This window comes from Megalobrama amblycephala, linkage group LG20 (assembly GCF_018812025.1).
Source record: "Megalobrama amblycephala isolate DHTTF-2021 linkage group LG20, ASM1881202v1, whole genome shotgun sequence".
Taxonomy (NCBI): Eukaryota; Metazoa; Chordata; class Actinopteri; order Cypriniformes; family Xenocyprididae; genus Megalobrama; species Megalobrama amblycephala.
Genome location: NC_063063.1, coordinates 7,415,556 through 7,440,289, shown reverse-complemented (window position 1 = coordinate 7,440,289; position 24,734 = coordinate 7,415,556). Strand labels below are relative to the sequence as shown.

Sequence of the window (24,734 nt, the reverse complement as noted above, 5' to 3'; positions counted from 1 at the left end):
GTTGAAAATGAAAATTCAGCTTTGCATCACAGAAATAAATTATATTTTAAAGTATATTAAAATAGAAAACCATTATTTTAAATTGTAATAATATTTCACAATATCTGTATTTATTATGAAATAAATGCAGCCTTAATAAGCATAAGAGAACATTAAAAATAATAATGTTTCCAAACTTTTGACCGGTGCTGTATATATATATTTGTTTATTTGTTTACATAAAATTATGTTTTGTTTTTTTAATTAAAGTAATTTACTTTACTTGAAGGAAGAATTATTGAGGTTTTTAATTCTCCACAATGTTTTGCAATGTTTTTTGATCTTATTGTGAACTATTCATCCATGCATATGTTTCACACTTTGATCTTCGGGTGAATTGAGAGACTTCTCTCAGGTGACCTTTTTTCAGACTTCTCTAATCATTTTATCCTCTTAAATCGTGTCTTTTTCTTACAGTCAACTGCAACCTTACCCAAGAACCAAGTCCTGCCATATATTTTTTCTTTTCTTTTCTGACAATGAGTTTTACTCGGATGTACCTCACAATACGGAAGAAAAGATCTGTTGCTACTTCCATTACATTGAGACTTTGAACACTGTGCATTCAGTGCTTGTTGTTTTATCTATAATTATTTTTTTGTAAATTAAAAATGTGTTTCAAAAATTTTAAAACAAATGAAAGTGATGACCTCTTAGTGATACTTGCACACTGAATTGCAGTCTTTAGTCTTTTTTTATTACACCCAAGCTTACTTAAAAGTTCAAGGCTATTCTTTTGCTGCCTTGCTTTGTGGGATGCAAATCTGAAATGTCTTCATTATGGAACACTGATGTCTCTTATCATATATATGTTGTCATTTTACCTCTGTTCAATGGATTCTTGGCACAAAACTGAGCTTATCGCTTTCACATATTTCATAAAACTGTCATCATACCGTTGTGTGTTTGAGAGGGTCTATTTCTTCTTCTGAAGTACAGAATGTATTAGCTGACAGTGTCTGCACCACCGTGTCTCGTCTGCAGCTAAGCTCAGCAGCACCGCAGTGTTGACCGATCTCTGTTGTCATGTGGGAGGAAGAAAGCGTGTGTGAGGCGTGGCTTTAGCGTAAAGGTGGTAAACAAAGGCATTGTTTGAATCCTGGAGAAAGTACAGAGTGTGCTCTCTCTGCAGATGTTGCCTCGGGTCACGGCGGAGCACTGTTTTCTTAATGCTCTCTGCACACATAGCTGTGTTTGTTGTTATTTTTGTTGCGCTATCTCTTTGTCAGTGTGTTTGTAGACAGGAAGTACAGTGAGTTGAGGTTTGTTAGATAAAATCTTACAGCTGAAGAGATTTGTGTGTGATGTGGTTTCACCGTGGAATCTGAATAGAGCACGCAGCTCGTAAAACGTTCTGTTCCTGGTTTACATGCTAATATGCCAGATGTGAATAAATATGGTGAAATTATGTATGCACGTCTTGTTTACGTCTTGAACTGTTTTAGTTTAGGAAAAACCCTAAAATGAAACCAGAAAAATCTGTTACAGTTAAAAGGGCTCTGATGTGGTTAGCAGTCTTGCACAATAGGCAGTTTTCTGTACCCTTTCTTTTGTTAGCTCAGATGCTAACACATGTTCATGTTCATGTTCATTTCCCTGCCAGTGATTATTGAACGATACAGTAAATTCCTTTTTTTCCAATGGAGTCTTCAAACAATTATGTAGATGTGGGCATTAATGATGCTAAAGACCCCATGACAAGGTTTGGCAAGTGCAGTTTTGTTGATGTGTTTCTTATTAATAATAAATATAAATAAATAAATAGCTAATTAAAAATGTGCTAATTACTAGGGGTGTGCCCGAATACTAAATCTGTATTCAGAAAGGCACTGGAAAAAAAAAAAAAAAAAACGCAGTCTACGGATCCCCGAAGGGACATGGTTAGTCGTTTGCTAGCAGGAGCCTGTTACTTTGTAGTACAACAGATTTCACTTACCACGTAAAGAGAGTAAGGAGAGATGGCTGGTAGGACAGTGGTGAATGGTTTGCAGTTCCTGAGCGTCACTGACAAATATCTAATCTTGTGAAATGTGTAATACGTACTGACGCTCCCTAGTATACACAGCACGTGTGATTGCGAATCTCGAAAGTGAAAGTAAAAGCGCGCGCATTCAAAAGCGATTTCAATACTCCGCATATTAACAGCAGCTTCCTGATGCTGGCAATTTTACATTATAATTACCCAACTGTATAATTGCAAGAGAAACCTTATATATAAAAAGAAATATATTTTTTCCTCCCATCTCATGTGTATTCGCTTTAGCGGCTCCGTAGTACACGTCATTTCCTTTCCGAATATGGTATTCGGCTTCGGGCACATCCCTACTAATTACTATTACTAATCATCAGTGGTAGGTGGTATTAGAGGGAGGGACAAATTTATGTCAGTCGCTGAGTGTCAGATGAGTCATCAATGTATGGAAGCTTGTTTCCGCCATGAAATAAAAAATGAAAAAGGTTTTACCTCGTAATTTAGACTTTTTTTCTCAGAATCGCTAGATTTAAACTTTTAGATTTAAAAGTCAGAATTGTGAGATATAAAGAATCAGATTTGCGTGATAACTCGCAATTGCAAGAAAAAAAGTCAGAATTACGACTTCACAATTCGGAGAAATAAAAGTACTAGCAAACTAGCAAATTGATAACCTCTGGGCTAGAGGTTGTATATAATGATATGGAATATATGTCTAATTATCTACATTATAGATTGACACAAGGCCTCAATATAGGCTGTGTTTACAGTGGCACAAAAAAATCTTTTTTTTTTACTCTCATCTGAAACTTATTGGATATTGTTGCACATGTGTAAACACAAAAATCTGCATGAGATTCAATTTTTTTCACATCCGTTCTGAGCCACTTCCAAATGTGGTTTAAAATCAGATACAATGGACATCTCATCAATGTCTAAATTTACATTGGAATGGCAAGGCGAGGATGACACAGTTGCCCACAAAGATAACTTTTCTTAATTTCGCAATAAGCAAATGTGCCTGTACACACTCGGACAAACTCACAGCTTCTATTATTGAGGAGGAAACTTGAATTTTATAAATAAAACATTACATTTCTCATTAAGAAGGTGGTAACGTCACTTTAAAAAAAATAAAATAAATATAAAGTAACTTTACTCGCAGCTTCACTTTTGTATAGAGACAGGTAATCACCTATACACTAAAAGTAATCTACTTTTTCCATTTCAGAATTCTAGATATAACAACCTGTGGATAAAGTCAAAGAACCACTTGACGTGAATTATATAAATAATTTTATCAATTAAATGGCAGAGACATTCAAAACCCAAGGGTCAAACGTGTTGCTGAAAGCGATCACAGATATCAGATAGTCGTCTCTTAATTGGAATGGTGGGACACTATCAGATATGGTCAAAAGATCAGATCTGTGCATTAAGCCTTGTAGTGTAAATGCAGATATAATCTTCTTGACAAATACTGTCCATAACATGTAAAGCTGTTCAATAGCATTGAGCCTTGAGGCTAGATAACTGATGCCGTATGATGAAACGGCAGTGTAAACAAGAAACTGTCCTTTCTCTTTCCCCAAGGCTCTGATGAACACAGAATTCTGTCTGGCCCATGAGAGCATGTGTGTGTATGAAAGTGACAGATGTAGAGAAGACGTGACGGCCCATGACAGGCAGGGGAAATGAGGACACTGTGATAACTGCAGCAGTGCAGGTTTGCTCAACGTGTACATTGTTATTTTTATCTCTTTTATGTTTAAAGGGATGAGCACTGGAGGGATGGTCCCCACAGGCTATAGTTTGAGTGACATTAACATCTCATTTCATCATCTCCGTTGCTTCATATTGTTCTCGGCTCACTGTGAGGATGCCGTCTACAAGGCGAGAGCCGGCGGTGCTTCTGCGCCCAATGCCGCAAAAGAAGCTTTCCTCTGCATTAATCTGATAAAAGAAAGAAAAAAAAAACCCTGAAAATATCACTAAATCCTTCTCTCTCCTGCGCTCTCTCTCTGCTCCAGTGATTTGAAAGGCAGATTTCTGGTTGTGCGAGGTTAGCAAGCGGCGTCTGGGCCCGCAGTGATTGGACTGCAGCGGTCTGGGCCCAGCCAGTCAGGAAAGTCCTGCTGCTGTTAGTGAGGGGCAGATTTTCCAGCGGCGTACACACTAACACGGCGTGGTGAATGATAATCACTCTACTGTCTGAAGCGGCAGGGAGGATGTGCAGACGTGCTTTTAGAAGTCATTTATTGATGAAAGTGTTCTTTCTGTGAAATGTCACTGGGCTTGTTATGAGCTTGTTTTTCACATTTCCTTTGTTCTTCTGTGTGTATGCTTAGGTAATCTACACATTGACATATATTTATCTTAATTAAAAAAGCACTGGTGATTCTTCATTTGAAGTCATTTAATTGTTCCAAATTGGGAAATAAAATGTGTATTTTTAATGCTGTTAGAATTACTCGCTTCACCCAAAAAGGATAATTCTGTAATGAGTTACTCATCCTCATATTGTTCCTAATCTATAAGACTTTTGTTCATCTTCGAAATAGACCAATTTGGAGCAGACGTCACAGTTACGTCACTTGCAGCTGCGTGCGCATAGTGGTGGCAGAAAAATAGCAGTAACAAGTGGAGGAAAATGGGCAAAATCCACATAATGAGACAAAAAGACGCCCTTTGATGCTAAATGCAGACACTTATGTTACAAGTCACAGACTGGACTGATGAAACCTGCAATGATTAGTCTACTATTAAAGCATGAATAGCATGTGGGCTATGCCCGCAAAAAATGTCATCGCTGTTTGCAAACACAAAATGGGTCTATAGAAATGGAGATATTTTTAATGAAATCTGAGAGATTTTTGTCCCTTCATTGAAAGTTCATTACACCAAACTTTGGCACTTCAGAAACTTCCTAAAGACATTGTAAAACAAATTCATATGAATTGAACATTGAGCTTCAGTTTACCATATTTGATAAGCTGTATATATGTGCATTTATCAGTCTTTTTATGTAAAAAAAAAAAAAAAAAAAAAAGGCCTAAATTAAATGCGTTTATTTTATAAAGCAATCTTGTTACTTCAGAAGACTTTAATCAAACAATCTGATTCGTATTGATTTCTTTTACGAATGTCTTTATGAACTTTATCAGTTTTTGGTGGAATGGACTTTCGATGCAGGGACAGAAATCTCTTTTATTGGGATAGTTCACCCAAAAAAAGAAAATTGTCATAATTTACTCACCAAACCTGTTCAAAACCTGTATGAATTTATTTCTTCTGCTGAACACAAAAGAAGATATTTTGAAAAATGTTGGATGTTTTACAGTTGATGGACCCCATCGACTTCCATGGTATTTTTTCCCCCTCCGTACTTGGAAGTCAGTGGGTCCATCAACTGTTTGGTTAACCTTATTCTTCAAAATATTTTGTGTTCAGCAGAAGAAAGAAATTCATGCAAGTTTGGAACAGTTTGAGGGTGAGTAAATGATGAAAGAATTTTCATCTATCCCTTAAACTATGCCTTTAAAATATCTTCATTTGTGTCTAGAAGACAGACAAAAGGTCTTATGGTTTGGAACAACATGAAAATGAGTAAATGATAACAGAATTTTCATTTTTGGGTAAACTGACCATTTAATGTTCTTTTCTCCCTCACTCCCTTTTAAATGTCCTTTTTTAACCCTCTGGAGTCTGAGGCTGATTTGGGGCCTGGAGAAGTTTTGACATGCCCTGACATTTGTGCTTTTTTCAGTTGTTCATAAACATATAAATGACAAAAGTGTCATTACACTGTATTCAGCACAAACTAGGCTACAATAATATGTGAGGAACATGTATGTACATGTTTGTGTTTTTGAAGGAATAATGTTTATGCGTGGTTATTGAAAAAACAAAAAACTTAAGTCACTGAAATAAGGCCAAAAAAAGTATAGTAAATCTGTGTTCACAAGACTTCTGGGTATTGGAGGTTGTAAACTAGAGTTTTTGCTTCAAAATTATGTAAAAATTATGCTGCCTACTCCTTCATATAAAACAATATGTTGATTTAGTTTTTGTAAGACACTTTTTGCCAAGAAACACAGTATGCATGGAGGCGTGAATCACCACTGAAAATGGGCCATTCTCACCTAAGAAGACAAAAGAATTGGATAGTAATGAGCTGAAATGACTTGCATATTAATGAGGCATTTCAGTCAGGTAGGCTGTGAAAAAAACCTTCTGTGATGTCTCAAGCTCATCATGATATATGAAACATACAGAAAAATATTATTACAATATAAAGTAATGGTTTTATATTATACTTTAAAATATAATGTATTTCTGTGATGCAAAGAGTCTGAATATAGGCTTTTAGTTTAAAAGCATGCACATTTGGAGAAATATTGGATTCTCATATGCTTATGTCAATTTTCTATACAGAGTAGTTATATTTATTTAATATTCATTGTCATTACTATGAGCCCTGGTATTTTCAATTCATCCTTGAAGTCGGAGGGCGCTCTCTGTGCATTTTTAGTCCACAAATTCATCTAAAAGAAGAAGAGGCTATTCCATGAATGGAGTTTCCAATTCATACTGCAGCCGGAGGGCGCTAAAGAAACAAAAACTCATCTAAAATTAATCTATAGAAGAAAAGAAAACAGGAACTAACTGCATGTCTTCTGGAGCTCCCTAACCATGACTTTTACATCCAGATAAACACTTTTCAAGACAATAAATACACGATTGAGACGATGAATGCATGTATTGCCTCTGAATTTGTGTCTGAATAGCGCTGGCTCTGTGGGCGTGGCCGCATTAGCAGATAATGAGCTGAATCACGGACTTCTGACATGGCTCTCTTTTCATACAGATTACATAAACACAGAAGGTTTGTTTTCGATTTGACTTACATGATTTAAAACCTGACATCTTAACGTTTTTTTAGACATAAGTTTAATTTTTCTGTGATTAGTATTCACTAAGTTACAGTTCATTTTCTGAGAACTATCAGATTGGACTTCGTTCAGAGGGAGAGGAGAAATCACGCATCATGTTAGTTTTCTTTATTTTACAAAAAGCACAACATTGTGTTTTTACTCTGAGTGTATACAAATAAAAGAAGATATTCTATAGTTTCAATTGATATATTACTTATGTCTCTATGACAAAAAATGACGGAGTATTTTAAGTCTGTTTTGCTGCAATGTGAAAAAAAAACTGCAAAACGCGCCGGCGCGTTTTCAGACCTCAGAGTGTTAATTCCCTGAAATATATTTATAATGTTACTCAAGCTTTCTTGTACCTTTTTTCATCCTCTCTGACTGTTACAATTAAATAGGCTGATTCTGCTTCTGTATGTAAAATTATTCATCTTGATTGGCTGTTGTCTCTGTGCCCAGGTGTTTAACTTAAATTTAGATTGAAGCAGAATGAAATTTAAGTTATTTGCCCAAAATCATCCTCCACACTGAATCACTCTCTTCTTATTAACAGATGCCTCAATTTTAAGTTGGTGTGTCATATAATCTGTTGCGCCAGGATTGATGTCTGTCTATGTGCCTAGTATGAGTGTGCGCAAGTACAAATAAGATATGAAAGCTACAGCAGAGAAAAGATTTTTAGTGCAAAAAGAGCAGCATTAACATTTGGCTTCATTTATCCTTTTAAGCGTACTACACCAGGGTGAAAAAAAGAAACTAATTTGTCATTTTTGGCTGTTGTGATGGGTTGATTCTCAGACTCAAGGTGAATCAGTGACAGTGACTGTTGGAGAGGGTCACTTGAGTTCAGTTCTTTTATAATGCACCCGGTCTGCTCTGAGTCCAGTAAATTCACTGACCCACACCGAGTCCAGCAGCTCGCCACGTTCCCCAGGCGTTCAGAGCGGACATTGTCCTTTTGAAAGAAAGCCAGAATGGAGAGAAAGATAAAGACGGAGCGTTCTGGTCTATGTGGTGTTAGTTGCATAGCAACCAGCTCTTACATATCGTAATGTCTGCACATTTATTGTGTGTTTTTTGCATCTCCGCGAGCAGTCGCCTTAGAGATCCATGTGTGTGCTTCAGCATGTCCACTTCATTCTTCAAACAAGGACAGTGACTTTTGTTCTGGGCTGTTATTGAGGTGTAGTGAATTTATTAATCAACTCATTGTTCCCAAACTGCTCCACAATAATGCAAAACTACATATTTTGAATTGTCACAGCAATTAGTCAAACAGTTTGTGTTAATGTAACACTGTATAATTGGTTGGTTTTGTTTGTTTATAAACTGTCTCTGGCATTTAATTCAACGTAAACTCTTGTGGCTTTTCTCTGGGCCACCCCGTCACAGGAAGAAAAGACTAACAACTTAATTTAACACATTTGTTATATAGAATTTGCTAGTATCGGCACAAAGGTTTATTACCTTTATTTAAACATTATTATCGTAGCAGAAAATCCAAAATACAATATCAATTGACCTCTAATTCATATATATATATTGATATTTTAGTACATAAACCAGTGTCAAATGCATATGTATATAGTGAATAAAGCATGTCTTAAGTATTTCAAACTTGCAGTTACCCAGTTTTGCAGTTGAATGTGAGCCCCTACATACTGAATTAATTTCATATGTTTGATTTTAAAAATTCTGCAGATACACAGATACTTTGATACAAGGATTTTAAAGACTTTAGTTCTGTTTCTGGTTCTATAATACATAATTTTGAGGAAGACAGTACGGACAGTGGTTGTAGAACGGGTTAAATTATACAATTTTGTGGGGGAAAATGTTATTACCCATTCACATTTATTGTATTTAGCTAGTTTGCTATCATATAATATCTCTCCTAAACCTATACCTGCTATTTGTTTGTGAGGCATATCATGTGCCTTTGGCGTCTTTCCATTGCAAAGAAGTGGCCTGCATCACAAAATATGCTTTTATACAGAGTTTTAATCGTGGTGAACAGTGAGTCACGTGCTTAAAGCTGTTTGTTGATTCTCGTGCTGTGCAGACAGAAGATCGGACGTGCACTGATCGTCATGACAACAGCAGAGTTTAAGTGGCTCTGATACATGTATTGCATATTTCAGTGCAGAGTTCTGTCCACATTGGCAGAGGAAAACAGATGTTCAAACTATTAATGGAACTGAATGTTTGAAACGGGAACTGGCAGATGTTCATCAGACTTCCAAAGTATAACCTTTCATTACACAAAACTATAGAGACTTATGGATTATGCATAATAATGAGATAATTTTTTTCCCACACATCAGCATTTGAGGTGTCTTGTAATCAATGCTACTATAATTTATGTTTGTTAATTTCTCTTTTTTTTATATGAATTGTTGTGAAGTGAGGGGAACTAAAATACATGTTGATTTTATTTACCGGTGTTTTACCTTATTTTTGATTATACAGTCGGAAAATACAGTAGAGTTATTCAGCAGGGGTTTGCTTGCACTGCACAACATGCTCAATGACTCCAGTGGCCAGATTCCAGAACTGTTTAGCAACAAGGAATTTTGCAGCCTCGTTATTTTCCATTTTCGGACATTTCCATAGTCTTACATAAACCAGTCAAATCCTGGACGTGCCTGGCCCAGCCTAACTGCTTTTCTAGACCTTAATCTAGTTGTGTAGGGTTCAACAACCAGGCAGGCAGCTCTCATCTCCCCGAGAGTCTGACTGAACGCAGTTATATAACAACCCTGCTGCCTTCATGATTTTGGAGTCTGTACAAGCCTCATCTCTTATGCATGGTCAAGCAGACCAGAGCTGACCCTCTAACTGTTCCCATTAAAAACATTCCTTCTCTCTCTCTCTCTCTCTCTCTCTCTCTCTCTCTCTGGTCTTGTTTTGCCTGTGCTGTCTGTGAGCTCTACATACTGAGTTAACCCCCTGTTATCCCTGCTCTGCTGTGTAGCTGGCACCAGATCCATAATCAGATTAAACGTGGAGCCTGACCTCCGTTTGGTTCTGTGGGCCACGGCAGAGGCACGTGTGGTGGCTTCCTCCATCTGGATACGAGATGGGGAGGTGTCGCTATGTTCAGCGTTTCCAGCCTCTTCCTGCTTTTGTTCTGCTTGTTATCTTGGGTTAACCCATCCTGCTTTCATAGAATGTGCATAGGTATTTTAATCAGTATCTTGCTTTAGTTTGCTGTCATGTGTGTTTTGATCTATATTGTGTGTTCTTCCTCACATTTATCTTGTAAATAGCAATCTTTTGCAGAGATCAGTAAGCTGGGTAAACCTGCTCCTAGGTCAAATCTGATCCTGGATCAGATTTTCACTGCGGTTATCCTCGTGCTCTCAGCTTTAGCACTGCCCTTTTTCATCTGTAGCTAAACAGATGGGGCAGAATGTAAAAAAAAGCTCTGGCATCTTGCAGGATGTTTGGTGGCCTAAAAAATTTGCTTCTTTAAATTAAAATGTTAAAAATAGTTCAAAAATAGTTACTTGTGATCATATCATCCTGTACCACTTTAAATTATCTTTTTATTTTCCTCGGGAAAAAGAATGTCCATGCTGTGCTCTTCCCATACAATGAAAAATATACTGACCCTGACCAGATTGAGAAACATTTCCTCGCAAGTCTCATTTGTGCTTTCGCATATTCAAACTTGCCGCATTTCGTTCAGTCATGGATCAAACCTGGTTTTTCATTTTGAGTATTTGAGAAGTACAATAGAGATTATTAGTGAAATACAATTAACTTTGTTGGAGGAAATTTATTGTATGGCTTCAGGAGGCTACTTTTTTTTTTAATACTTTTTACTTTTTATGGTATTTTTGAAGCTCGACAGCATTCTACCTCATTCACTTGCAATGTAAAGTAAGAAAAATAATCTTTTTTGCTTTGTTTGTTTGTTTGAAGAATGAAAGGTTTAAAATGATGAGTAAATAATAGGGCTGGGACAATAAATAGTTGCATCGCGAATCGTCATCTCCTGTTAAAATCCTAAGCTCAGAATCGATAATTCAAAACTGTTGAAATGTAGAATTGTCATAAACAGTTACAAAACATGGACTAAAAAGTCCAACAAAAGTCTAGGTACATATAATCCATAGCTCACCCAAAAATTTGATGATTCAAAACTATCATTCTTTTAATCATCCTGCTGTATCGCCTATTGTCAAAAATGTTGTATTTAAGAAAAATAATATGATGATGATGATTTTATTTTACAGTAGAACAGTGAAATTACAATAGTAATATTTATGATTTTATTCTTCATTTTCAAACATTATAATATTTTACTTTTATTTTGTTGGAAAACTGCAAACTGACATTTTGAAGCAACCTGAATAACTATATGAACTTAATAACTTAATGAACTTTTATAACTAGCTTCCGGCAGATGGCCGTATGCATCGATTTGCGGCCGAAAAGTAACCTCTGAATTGCTATGCATTTGGAAAATCTCAGAATCAATCCACAAATCTAGATGAATCGATTTACTGTCCCAGCCCTAGTTAATAATGACACAATATTATTTTTTGGGTGAGCTATGGATTATATGTACCTAGACTTTTGTTCTAAAGTCCCGTGTTTTGTATCCGTTTATGACAGTTCTAAATTTCAACAGTTTTAAAGATCGATGATTGATAGAGCTTTCTAGGTCCGTTGTCTAGATAGAATTGAAGTCAGGTTTAAATGAAAACACTTGTGATTCGAAATTCTAGTTGAAATGAGTGAAATAGGGAGAAGTTGGTTTATTTTGGCACAGAAGCATCAGTGCACACATTACCACTGAGAGAGATGGAGATCTGGTATGTTTGACAGGAACTTATGGAGACAAGACATAATGACCTGCCCTGATCCACTTTCTGCTACTAGCAGACACATATACTTAAAATATTAGCGTGACATGATGTTTGTAGTGGAGGTCTAGACTTGCATGCAGGCAGGTTTGATTTGTTCTTTAATCTTGTGCACAAGGCTTCCTTTCCGTTTCGGGTTGGTAATCAATCTGAGCAGCTCAGTCGCTGTTGGGTGAGGCGGCTTCCACCCCGCTGAAGGAGCAGAACTGTACCATCTGTCTGTGTACTGTACTCTAGTCCAGCAGTCTTCCCATCCTCCCTCTGCTTATTTTCAACCAGATTCTTTTAATCATCCTGCTGCATCGCCTATTGTCAAAAATTTTGTATTTCAGAAAAATATGATAACAATTTTATTTTACAGTAGAACATTTTTTTCAGTTTTCATATATGAACCCACGTGAACTTAATAACTTAACTTAATGAACCTTAATAACTAGCTTCAGGCAGATGGCCGTAAGCAATGATCAATTTGCGGCCGAAAAGTAACCTCTGACCTGATGCGTGACATAATGATGAACGTGGAAGAGCAGAGGATAGAGCAAAACAAAACAAAGCAATGAATTAGAAGTCTAAAACAATAAGTTTAAAGAGAAATGTTGAAGGATTTATATATAACAGAAGAGGAGTTTGAGTTGCCCAGCCTTTTTTATTTGTTTAAATCACAAGAGGCGTCAAAGCTTACGCTACTCCTACATCCTGCGTCATACATCGTGTCATGGGGTTACGTCCACCGGAAGCTAGATATTTTAGTTTATAAAGTTGTAAATATGGATATTTTTCTTACAAAAACACATCGCCTCACTTCAAAAGGCCTTTGTTAACCCCCTGGATCCGTATGGGTTATTTTTTTTTAATGGATGGATTAAGTTTTTTGGGCTTCAAAAACACTTTTTTGGGATATTTTTTAAATATATCTCCGATTCTGTGCGTCTGAACGAAGATGGTCATATACTCAGCTTGAGGCTGAGTAAATCATGGGATCATTTTCATTTTTGGGTGAACTATCCCTTTAATTAAATTTGATATTTGCACTAAGCTATATAGTGATTTCAGTTTTATTTTGATTAATTGTGTAACCCTAATTACTAGGGTACTATTTGTGGCAGCGGTGTGTGGAGCCTCTCACTAATACCAGAACCTCAGGCTTACAGGTCACTGCCTAAATATCCAGCATAAGGAGTAACTGTGCCCTACACACACATACTCATTCTGGCCCTCTGCCCCATGTCAATTTTTAATGAGAGTGAATTTTTCATCTAGCCAGCAGCAGAGACTCAACTGAGAGGGTTGGGTTCAGCAGAAACACAATATGAAGTTAATGTTTCATTCTGAGACAGAGAGAGGGCGAATGAGGGAAGCCGTCCTCCACGATCCCTGCAGTGAAGGGGATTATGGGAGGGAGGGTTCAGCAGGACGGGGGGGGGAGGGGGAGGGGAGAACAGAAGTCGTTGGTCACATGTGTCACTACGGGAATTAAGGCTGGACTTTACATGCCTACACACATACACACAAGGCAGTGTCTCAAAATGTAGTAAGCTGACTACTTACCATTTTTGGGCATCACACACTGTTTCAGATGTTCATATTAGTCATTTAGGATGTGGAGAGAACATTTTTTTTCTTTGAAATGACTTGGTTGATGAATTATGCATAATAACACAAGGGACTTTAATGAATAGTTTTACATAAGTTATAAGGATAATTTTGTATGTTTTCTAAACAACGTTTGAGTTATAGTTATTATCATACATTATTAGAAATAAAGGTGCCAAAAGATGTTTTTTGTAGCGATACAATAGAATAACCATTGGGTTCCTTATTGAACCTTTCAGTAAACAGTTCTTAAACCTATTTTTTTCTTAGTTTAAAGAACATTTTAATAATGTAAAGAACCCTTTTTTTACTATAATGAACCTATGGTACTCTGGAAAGGTTCAATGGATGTTAAATGTTCTTAATGGAACTATAGATGGCAATAAATAACCTTTACATTTAAGAGTGTAGCACATCTGTCTTTTCATGTACTGATCCAGGTGTAGAGATGCTGAGGTGGGAGTGTCTGATCTATTGTCTCTTGTTACGGAAGGTCATGTGCTGTGCTGGCGTGCAAGGATGCGCACATGTGGTCATTTGACCAACAAACACACTAAAGAGCTTTGTTTTGTTTCTGAGCTTTTTGACTGTTGGCCATACTTTAGACTGTTTGTGCGATATTGGATTTTTAGTTCTGCATGTGCATTTTCTTAATTTGTACATTTTACTTTTTTTGTTGTCTACCATTCAAAGTATTTAAAAAAATTAATCACACACAAGCATAATTATTTTCAGCTTTTCAAACTGTCCATTGTAAAGTTGTGATGCTTAAATTCACTTGCAGCATTTAAAATGGCTGAATTTGGTCTTTAGTTTTAGTGTTTATCTTTAATATATTTAGAACAGTCAAAGACTTTATATATAGGAAGATGGTGCACTCCTATTATTTATGAACGGGAGAAAGTACAACACCCAATATGGTAAATAAGCCCCGCCTTCTAAGTGAAAGAGCCAATCGTTGATTAGTAAAGTCATTGCGTCACTGCAGCTACCGTTAGAAGCTCTGGTTGCTATAGAAACAGCGTTCTCAGACTTGCGCTCATGACTGCGCATGTGCATTGACTGGTTTAGCATTAAAAACAAGCTAATTTAAATGTTATTTGAACATAAGAAACAAGCTTTAAGAGACTGTTGTTGTCAGATTTCTTTGGTGTTTTTAAAAATGAAAATGAATTGTAAGCTTAGTGAACAGTTTTGGAGAATTTGATGTTTCCCCTTTCAAAAAGATCGGAGCTGCACTTGGACACCCGAGAGGTGTTTCAAAAATGGCCGCAGAGTGAAATGACTTGTATTAAAAGGACTTTGGAATAGTTATACAACTTTACTATTGGTACAGCTTTAAATAATAGCTGAAATCATCCGGCTTGTTGAGGAGAGGTGTGCTATTCATTTTCAGATGATCAGATTGATTTGTGTCTGATGGATTATAAATGATGAAAGATCCCATAGACCTACATAGAAGGGACTTGGGGCCATTCGCACCAAGGACGATAACTGTAACCTATAAAGTTTTAATGATCATTCTATGAGAATGATTCCATTAGGGAATTCACACCACAACTATAATGATAACGACACAGACATTCCAATATCATTGGTATCACTTTCAGAACAATTTTTTCCAGCTGACATGGATAGCCAATCAGAATTCACATGACTTTAAAGAGCTCGAGCATGTAAAGTGGCAGATGACAAAACCGCTTGTGCGCTTATAATAAACAGAACATTATCGTACTTTGGTGTGGATGCTAATAAGTGTGATGCTTGGTGTGAAAAAAAAAAGTCCTTAAGAAAAGGACCAAGGACCCACAAAACCCTAGTTAAAAAAGCTACTATTGGATACAGCAAGCCCCATTCACTTTGTTTTGGTATTAAATTGTTTTATATTCATTGGTCACTGGGTTACTGTTGGGACACCATCCTTATAAAAACACCACTGTGAGATTTTTGTTGAAAGGAGAACTGGGATAGGATGTTGCTTCAAGCGATGCTTTAAAGTTGCCCTTTTTCTTTAGCTTAGCTTGCACATAACAAGGGGGGTCCAGATGTGAAATCTGCCCTGACAGGTCTGTTCTTCACTCATTCCCCTGCAAACACACTCATTAGAGCCTCACAACCCCAGTCATGATGAGAGAACCACAACAGGCAGAGTCAATGAATCATTTCTGGTATGAATCCACATTATGAAACCCGCTCCTGTTACTGCACGTTGCTCAGCACTGGGGTTGTGCAATGTGCTCTTGGCTGACTCACTCGCACTGATGATTCCCACAGCTCTCAGCACTAGATCTCTGTGTTTCAAATCATTAGCTGGGTGCTTTCTGTACGCACTTTAAAAGTGTTGTGCGCAGGATTGTATTAGTCAACAGATGGACGTTGTCCAGTGGAGGAACAGTTTTTCCAGTTGGAATACAGGCTCAAAAATAGTTCCAAACCTTCAGTGTGGCTTATTTTTTGGAAACCAGTTTTCCAGCCTATCACGCTACGCCCGGCATACACACACACGCGGTGAAAGAGGAGACTTTGACAGGCCAGAAACATGTTGTCGTTACGACATGCTGCATATGTTGAAAAACATCCAGCAGCTCAAACACATGTTCTCCCTCTTGTCTCAGTGTCTCACAAACACACAAACGTCCTGCACATCAGCTCCTTTTTGAATCACATGGCTGTGGGTTGTTTCACAGCTAAGCACAACAGCAGGACAGGCAGTTTTAGCACCATGACTGTGAGGAAGGCTGGACATTCAGTGGGTCTGCAGTGACCACGTCTGTCCATAAAATCAAACCAAAATGAGGTCATTTAAGACCACTGAGCTTTTATGGCTTGAAATTGCACTGAAATTTATTGAACGTTCTTTCCGTAACAGTAAATTGTTGTTTATCAGATGCTTTTATTAAAATATTATGCAAGGGTCTCCCAAATTTTTTTTGTCAGCTGAACATTTCCTTGAAGTACCTCCTTACATTTTAAGTTAACATTTCAGTAATTTAATTACACATTTGTTTGTCCAGGGTACTCTGATGTCGGTTAATGATCACGTGACATGCAAGTAAATATATTCCTCTTGTAAATTAAAATTGTATCAATGTAACAAACACAGCCCTAATAAGTATTAGTGTTTCTTAGGTTAGTTTGAGGTTGTGTCCTCGTACTCATTTTCTGCGGCCGTTGGAAGTGTAGAGAAATTTGTTGTCAGTAAACTCTGTCAACTGATTGAACTTCAACTTTGACTTCTGGTCTTCATTGAGCATACTGGTCTCTTTATGTGGCTTAACTGTAATTCCCCTACACCTGCATACAACTTAAGTGTATCTAGATACACACAGTGTCGGACTCTCTTCCATCTTGTTTTGATTTTTGCGCCTGTACTCCTTATATAGTAAGACGTCACGCAAATTGTCTGGCAAGCGTTGGTTGTGCTTCAAAATGTTACTGGCAAACAACATCAAAGTTGAAATTGTATGGCAATATGATGTACAAAGCTGAACTTAGTGCAACAGTTGCCCAGGGCTAATGCCGGTGCAATAGAGTCCCCCCCAGGAATCGTGTCTCCTTCAGGACCCAGGCGGTAATGCCTGATCAAAAGTAGTTATCGTTATGTCTTGACTAATTATAACCTATTTCACTATTGTATGATGTTTATTAGATTAAGTGCACAAACAGCCTGCTTGAAAAAATAATTGATTTCACAACCTATAGCTTCAGTTATATACTAGTATATAAACTATGTAATTTAAAATACATTAATGGTTATTATAATGTATTTTAAACAATATAAATTATAACAATTTTGTTGGCATAATAATCAGGTGCTAAAAATACTACCCATTAAAAACCCGTTGAACCAATGGGATCTTTCGGGGTCCTAAAGGAGACCTGATTTCTCATCACACCGGATCTTAAAGGGGCTCTATGTAAGATTTTTACTTTAATAAAGCATAAAAATACCCCGATCTGTTTGCAGATATTTAAGAAACATGCTAAGTTCACCTACTTGTTTCTCAGAAAAACAATGCTACAGCCAGATATTATACTTTGAAAATGTGAGTTCTGTGTCGGAATGTCTGTCTTTGTTTTGGTCTGTGTGAAACTGCGTGCTGCCAGTTTATCCAATAGTATTTCGACATCACAGGTTGCCAGTTGGCGGAAAAGACCGCGTATTGCAACCATGGAAACCAACAAACAAACTGGGTCAGAGAATCGCAGATTCTACTTGACCTAAAAAGCCTCTGAATCCATCTAAATATCTCTATGAACAACAGCATATTAAAACAGATAAATCAACTCGTCAGCTTACAGTGTGTAAGTCTCCTCAGCTTTCATTGTGAATTGCGCTCCCTATTGTTGCTGCCAATCCGCGTCTTTGAACGAGGGGGCGGGCCAAACAATATTTTGAATTTGGACTGCAGTACCTATTTTGAACACTGGGTGTCATTCCTACATAGAGCCCCTTTAATGCTTCGCTCATTAAGGTTTAATGCAATGGGTAACTTTGATGCGAATCATGTGAAAGTCCTTAACAATGTTCCATATCAACTCAAAAATGTCTTCCCTTTAGGGCTGGGTATTGGCACAATTTTCACGATTCGATTCGTTTACTATTCACATGCTTTCGATTCGATTAGATTTCGATTCTATTCGATATCGATTATTTTGGATGTAGTATTTCAGTTACAGTACATGGCAAATTTTCTAGAGGAAAAAAATCTCAACTAATGCTGTAAACTACACATGGGAGTCAGTTGGTACTACTGTAATAATATTGAAGGTTAAATTAACTTATTTATATACAAACACTTAAATTACATTCAGTGATGTTTTTATTATAAATATAGTTTAGAATTACATAATCATATTTCTACTCCAATTCGTTTTTTTTAAATATAAACATTTAAATCGCGGCTGTCATAACTGATTTTTTTAAACATGCATTAAATATTGAAGAACATTAAAAATTATAATGAATATGTAATGGTGCTTAGCTATATTTATCAGAATGTTGCTTTCTAGAGTACACTTTTCTAGCTGACTAATGAGTTTGTTCACTGAATATGTTTTTCTGAGGTAAATGTGACGTTACGTGACATTGTTTACAAGCTGTTTTATTGATGTCTTTCCAAGGTTGAAACACTGATTGAGCGATTACACAAAACATGATATGGATTTCGGTAAGATGTACTGTATCTTTTAACATACCGTCAGATGTTTAGTCATGTTTATTCCGTGCTGTAACTGGTATTAAAGCGGAGGAGAGGAGGTTCACATGCGCTCCGTGCTGCCGCTTCTCTTATCTCATAATAAGATGGACGTCATTTGAAATCTGAGACTTTGCTTCATATCGAAAGTAACAAAGCACAAAGATTATTGCGATTAATTGGATGGGAGGCACTACATATTCTGCTCATTCATCAACTGAAAACAGACTAGACTAATTGATTCTTGGGATGTAAGATTCGATATCAGTTCGTAAAGATGAGAATTGATTAAAATCGCTTTTGTAACTTATACAGTAGGGGAACTTCTCTAGCATGATGCTAATGTGGGACGTACAGGACAAGTGCTCAGAGTGCTACTGTGACCAACCTTTGATCCCTCTTCTTGCTCTTTCCGCAGGTGTACGTGGAGTTTGACGACCTCGAGTGGGAGAAGCGTGAGTGGGTCAAGGTGTACGAAGACTTCCAGATCTTTCTGCTGGAACATCAGCTGGTTTGGGCCAAAAGGAAGGAGGGTGCCCAGCTGCAGGGAACAAAAGCCAAGCAGATCCAGTGGCCAGCTCTGGTGAGTCATTCCTCCCAAGATCTTTGAATCGGAGATGTGCTGTGCGTTGAGCTGCAGCTGTGGAGGATTTAAAGTCAGAACAATAGCTCTGCGGAGGCAATATGACGGGATCCTTTATGTTGCTGGAATGATTTGGGGTTTGGATGGCTCTCAGATCAATGGCTCATGTCTGACAATAAGATCATTATTTGTTTAGGAGGCCTGCTGAAAAGATGGAAAATAACAGAGGGTTTGACATCCTTTAAAAGAGACAGAAAGGCAGCGAGCAAGAGATTGTAAATGTTTCACGGCTCACGCTGTTTTGATTATGTAACGTTAGCAGCAGCACAGCGCCATCTGGGCCAGGCGCACATGATAAAAGAGTTCAAAGAGAAATCCTAGTATGGCACGCAGAACGGTTGTCATTGCGCCCACACATGCACAGGCCGACGACCCAGCATGTGTCATGGTGCACTTAGCCCCATCAAGAATTCGTGAGCACTCCGTAAGACCCTTGCTGAGCAACCAGGAAGTTTTTCATATTCATGAAATATATTTTCTCTCTCTCTTTTTGGTGTGTGTTTTACCCAAATGCACGTCTTCACTTCCTGCCATTATTTAAATGAATTCTGCTTCAAATAAGTAATAAGGTATGAGAGGTTGTGCCATATGGTGAATATAGTCTCTTGGCTTAAGACAGCAGCGTGACTGTATTCACAATACAATTGCTTTTATTGCTTTTATAAAAATATATATGAAGAGTTTGGTTCCAAAACGCAAAAACGCTTTGATTTTCCACCAAAATCAGTATTGTATCTGGTCGGTATTGAAAAGTCATTTATTAATTTTGCGCAAAATGCGATATCCGTCGTGTTATTCTGTCATGTTTTCTCCATTTGTTTCCAAAACGCGACAAACGCCAGTCTACCTTCTCTGCAGAACGCGATATATCCGCTCAACCAATCACAGCACACCATTCCACGCACTCTAAACAGTAATGGTGGCGCTCTGAATACACCCAGATTCCTAGTTTTCCTTATCTACTTTGTATTTTGTGATCAACAAAAACAGAAAAATGAATAATTTTGACGGCATTGTTGAACCTGTGGTGGTTTCTGCGGTGGGGAAGAAACGTAAGTCATCGAAATGTAATAATTTACGTGAGGAGATTAAGAAGATGAAGCACTCGAGTCGGGAGGAGGAAAATGCTGGCTGTTGCTTGTTCCACGACAGCATCAAACTTCTGTCACGGTCCCCAAAACTGAATCATGGACGGTTTTTAAAAGTCGTTTTTAATACCAATGTACTCTGTAAATGTGCGGACATAATTAATTTATAACATTAACAAGATGACTCGTTGAATTCATTTTGGGAGCGACGACTGAATGTATTTTTAGTCAAATGCCTGTAATATAAGATTAGTATTGACAAAGTTCAGAGGCTGTCATATATGTGAATCAACTTACTTTGTTGTGTATTTTCAATATGAAAAATAACTTTTATATTGGATGGATTAATTGCATTTTGAAAAAAAGACGTGTGATGGATTTATTTCATTTTGGGGAAAAAAAAATCCGTTTTTATAATAAAACTTTGAAAATCAAAATCTAGATTTGAATTTTTTATGTTTTTATAACATTTTATAACATATATATATATATATATATATATATATATATATATATATATATATATATATATATAAAATATAAAAATTACAATTAAAAGAACTGTTTTGTATTTGAATATATTTCAAAATGTAGTTTATTTCTGTGATCACAGCAGAATTTTTGCTGATTTGGTATAAAATTAAACATTAAACAAACATTAAATTGATCAGAAGTGACAGTAAAGACATTTATAATGTTACAAATTTCCATTTTAAATATTTTCATTTATTAAAAATACATTTTTAAATTTAATTTTCCATTTTTAACTTTATGTACATCAAAGAATCCTAAGAAAATTATCATGGTTTTCCACAAAAATATTAAGCGTAATATTAATTTTCAACATTGATATTAAATGAACACCAACTCAGCATTTTAGTATGATTTCTGAAGAATCATGTGACACTGATGACACTGTAATGTACACAGTGTCTAGGTAAACTAGGTCATAGCTCTTACAATATTGTGTATTTTAGCACAACTGGAACAGTATATTTACAAATCAGCATCCACAAGCTTATTTATCTGTTGGTTTTGGATGGGTTAGTCGAAATTTGTGATGCTACCTTTGTTTTCTGAGTGATTTATCTAGAGAAAGATTTGATGTAGTCAGTAGACTGTTGACAACGCCTGATATTCAGAGAAAACATACTATGTCATTGTGAGTTAGCAATGTCCATGCTTTTTGTGTTGCTTTTTAAAACTGGTACCTATTTTTCATCAATTCTTTCCTGTTATTTACACTTAACAATCTTCTGACTTATGATGGGTTTGTACAGTTGTCAAACAACTTAATAACCTAATTACTTTACTCAACGGCTGACCAAACAGCAATTTACCCACAAGCCTTGCATTATTGTGTTGTTCTCTGGTCTTCTTTGAAAGCTGTTATTTTGCCATCGTCTTTTCCTCTTTCAAGTTTCCTGTGTCCCTCGCTCACACACAATTGCCTTCACAGCTCCATTATTTATGGCTGCCATTGGAGGAGAGTTTACTGCCACCAGATCCCCTTACTCAGCACTGCCTCGCTCTCTCTCTGTTTTTGCAGCACACTTTGGCCTTTCTCTGTAGGTCTGTTGATATATGTGTCCCAGCCCGAGCTAGCTGATTGTTTTCCTGTGTTTAGATTAGCACACTGGATCTTTTGTCTGAATGTGACCTGAGCAGGTTTCTTCAGTGTTTCCTGCACATCTTTGCATTACATAGTAATTCCCAAAAATGCAGTATGACCAGTGTAGTCCCATTTGTGAATGGTTTGTGAATTCTTTTATGAGTCAGCAAAAAAGACTAACAAATCATTTGAATCAGTCTAACGACTCACTTCAGGGTGGTTACTGAATTAACATTTGACTCACTGTCTGAACCACAAGTTGTTACTTTCAGTCATTTCAGTCTCAATAACTAACCAAGAATCAATGTGTTGTCATCTCTGACTAGTTGTTCACATGTTTTTAGTGTAATATATGGTATTTCTCAATTACAAAAATGTTCAATAATTGTGTTCCATAAATAATATAAATTGTTTTTTATTAGGGGTGTAACGGTACACGAAACTGATGGTTCGGTACGTGCCTCGGTTTTGAAGTCATGATTCAGTACGGATTAGGTACAGCAGGGGAGAAAACTAAACTGTTTTTTTTTTTTTCTCTCTTTTAATTAAACAGTGGTTTACTGAGCAAATTGTTTCACTGTCTTCAAATTCATTCAATTATAATAAAAAATTTCTTAAGGGAAAATAGTTCTCTGCTAATGCTGTAAACTATATAGGGAGCCCTTTCTTGCTCATTACTGTAATATTAAGGGTTACAATTAGGGCTGGGCGATATATCGAATGCTTTTGTCACGCGCATTTCGTTCAGTAAAGCCGGTTCCCTGATTACCGCTAAATCGCCATCACCTGCTTTCAAATGGAGCGGCATTTAATAGACAGAGCCGTAGTTCACTGACAAGCCACGCAATATCACGTTCAATATCGACGGCGATTCATATCGATATTGAACGTGATATTGCGTGGCTTGTCAGCAGTGTTGGGCACGTTACTTTAAAAAAGTAATTAGTTATAGTTACTAGTTACTTCTCACGAATAGTAACGGAGTTAGTAACTGAGTTACATCATTATAAAAGTAACTAATTACCAGGGAAAGTAACTATTGCGTAAAAAATAATAAAATAAAAATATGCCAAATAAATTGAATGCCCCCAATATTACATATAAGTCTAAGAATAAATTATTCTTGATGCGACTCCTGACTCATGATCCGCTCTTCCTCACGACATGAAATTTCTCTGTACTGTTTTGGTAGCCATTAAAGAAAACGTAGTTTCATATTTATGTTTAAATAGTCCTATGTTATGTTTTAAATCCATTTATTCGATTATGAAAAGTGAACAGCGTGAGTAAGATGCATCATGATACAAATATATCGGGAGACATGGAGTGGGTCAGACATGATTTTAAACACTTCATTAAGTTTTGTTTTATAGAAAGCCTCTCTTTAAAGTGAATTTCGTTTTGTAAAAATTGTATCTTAATTTTAATCAATGTTTCATCAACCAATTGCTTGGATTTAATATATAACAAGCAAATATAGCAGACAATAAAATCATGACATGGAGACGCGGGCGCGATCACTGGCGCGTGAACTGGAGCGCGTCTTATAGGCTAAATGAACCGAAACTCAGAGGCTGCTTGCCTCGCAGACATGAGAAATATATCTATAGAATGCTTGAAATATCTATTTAACGAAAATGAAGAATTAAACACGAAAATACTCTGATTTAAACCGAATGAAATGTGCGTTATCTCTCTAGGTGCGTCCATATGAGCAGATGATCAGCAATGAGAATGAGCAATGTCAACTTCATCTTTGCAGCCGACACTGATTCAGAAAACATTTCTTTATTAATAAACAAATAAAATGTCTCCTTGCTGTTTTTGTCACACTCATAGTCATTACTTTTGCCAGTTCTTTATGGCAATTATGCGTGCCCTTGAGTGCTATATAGCCTATATTATGTAAACGCTCCTTATTATGGTTTATTCTCTCCAGTATTTAAGAAATTAAATTAATATAAATGTGATTAGTCAACTAATAGCTTAAATGAACTAAGTGACTAGAAAAAAACTCGTCAAGCATACATTTAGCAAAAGATCATACATTATTATCAGTTTAAAATTATATTTGTGTATGACAACCGCAGCACACACCAGAGAAAAAAACTTTGTAGGTCTATGGCTAGAGAGAGCTTACTCGAACCGCTTCAGTGACAATTATAGTAACGCGGCATTTTTTTTGTCAGTAACGCTACTGCGTTGTACTAATTCGTTTGATTATGTTACTGAAAAAAGTAACGGCGTTAGTAACGCGTGTTATTTATAACGCCGTTATTCCCATCACTGCTTGTCAGGTAAAAATGCCGCTATTTGAAAGCAGGTGATGGCTATAATCAGACACTTTTTGCGCGTGACAAGCTGTTATCGCCCAGCCCTATTACAATTAACAACAGAGCCCGAACTATTAAACTCAGTTGTTCTGTAAACGTAAATTACAAATAAGTCAGTGAAACTTCTATATCTAATTATAAAATTAAGTTTCTCCAATTTATTGAAATATAATAATTTACACAGTGGCTGTCATAACTTGTTTTCATGATGGATTTATTTAAACAAACATTAAACAATTAAGAGATACAGGTAATAAAATATACGCAATTATAGGCAGTAACATTTAGTTGCGAACTACAAGCTGTATGAATGGCTTTCAAAATGTAATGCATACATTTTTTACAAGCTGTTTTATTGATGTCGTTCTGCGGTTGAAACACTGAGCGATAACACGAGATTTAATACGTTTCAGTAAGTTGTACTGTATCTTTCAACATACCTTCA

General features: G+C 36.6%; 1 protein-coding gene across 1 annotated transcript in view; it reads left to right on the top strand.

Moving 5' to 3' along the window:
* jmjd1cb (jumonji domain containing 1Cb) overlaps positions 1-24,734 on the top strand; it is a 161,012-nt gene that overhangs the window by 49,046 nt on the left and 87,232 nt on the right. The window contains 1 exon segment of the mRNA XM_048169845.1: positions 19,032-19,196. Within this exon segment, the coding sequence (XP_048025802.1) occupies positions 19,032-19,196 (165 nt within the window).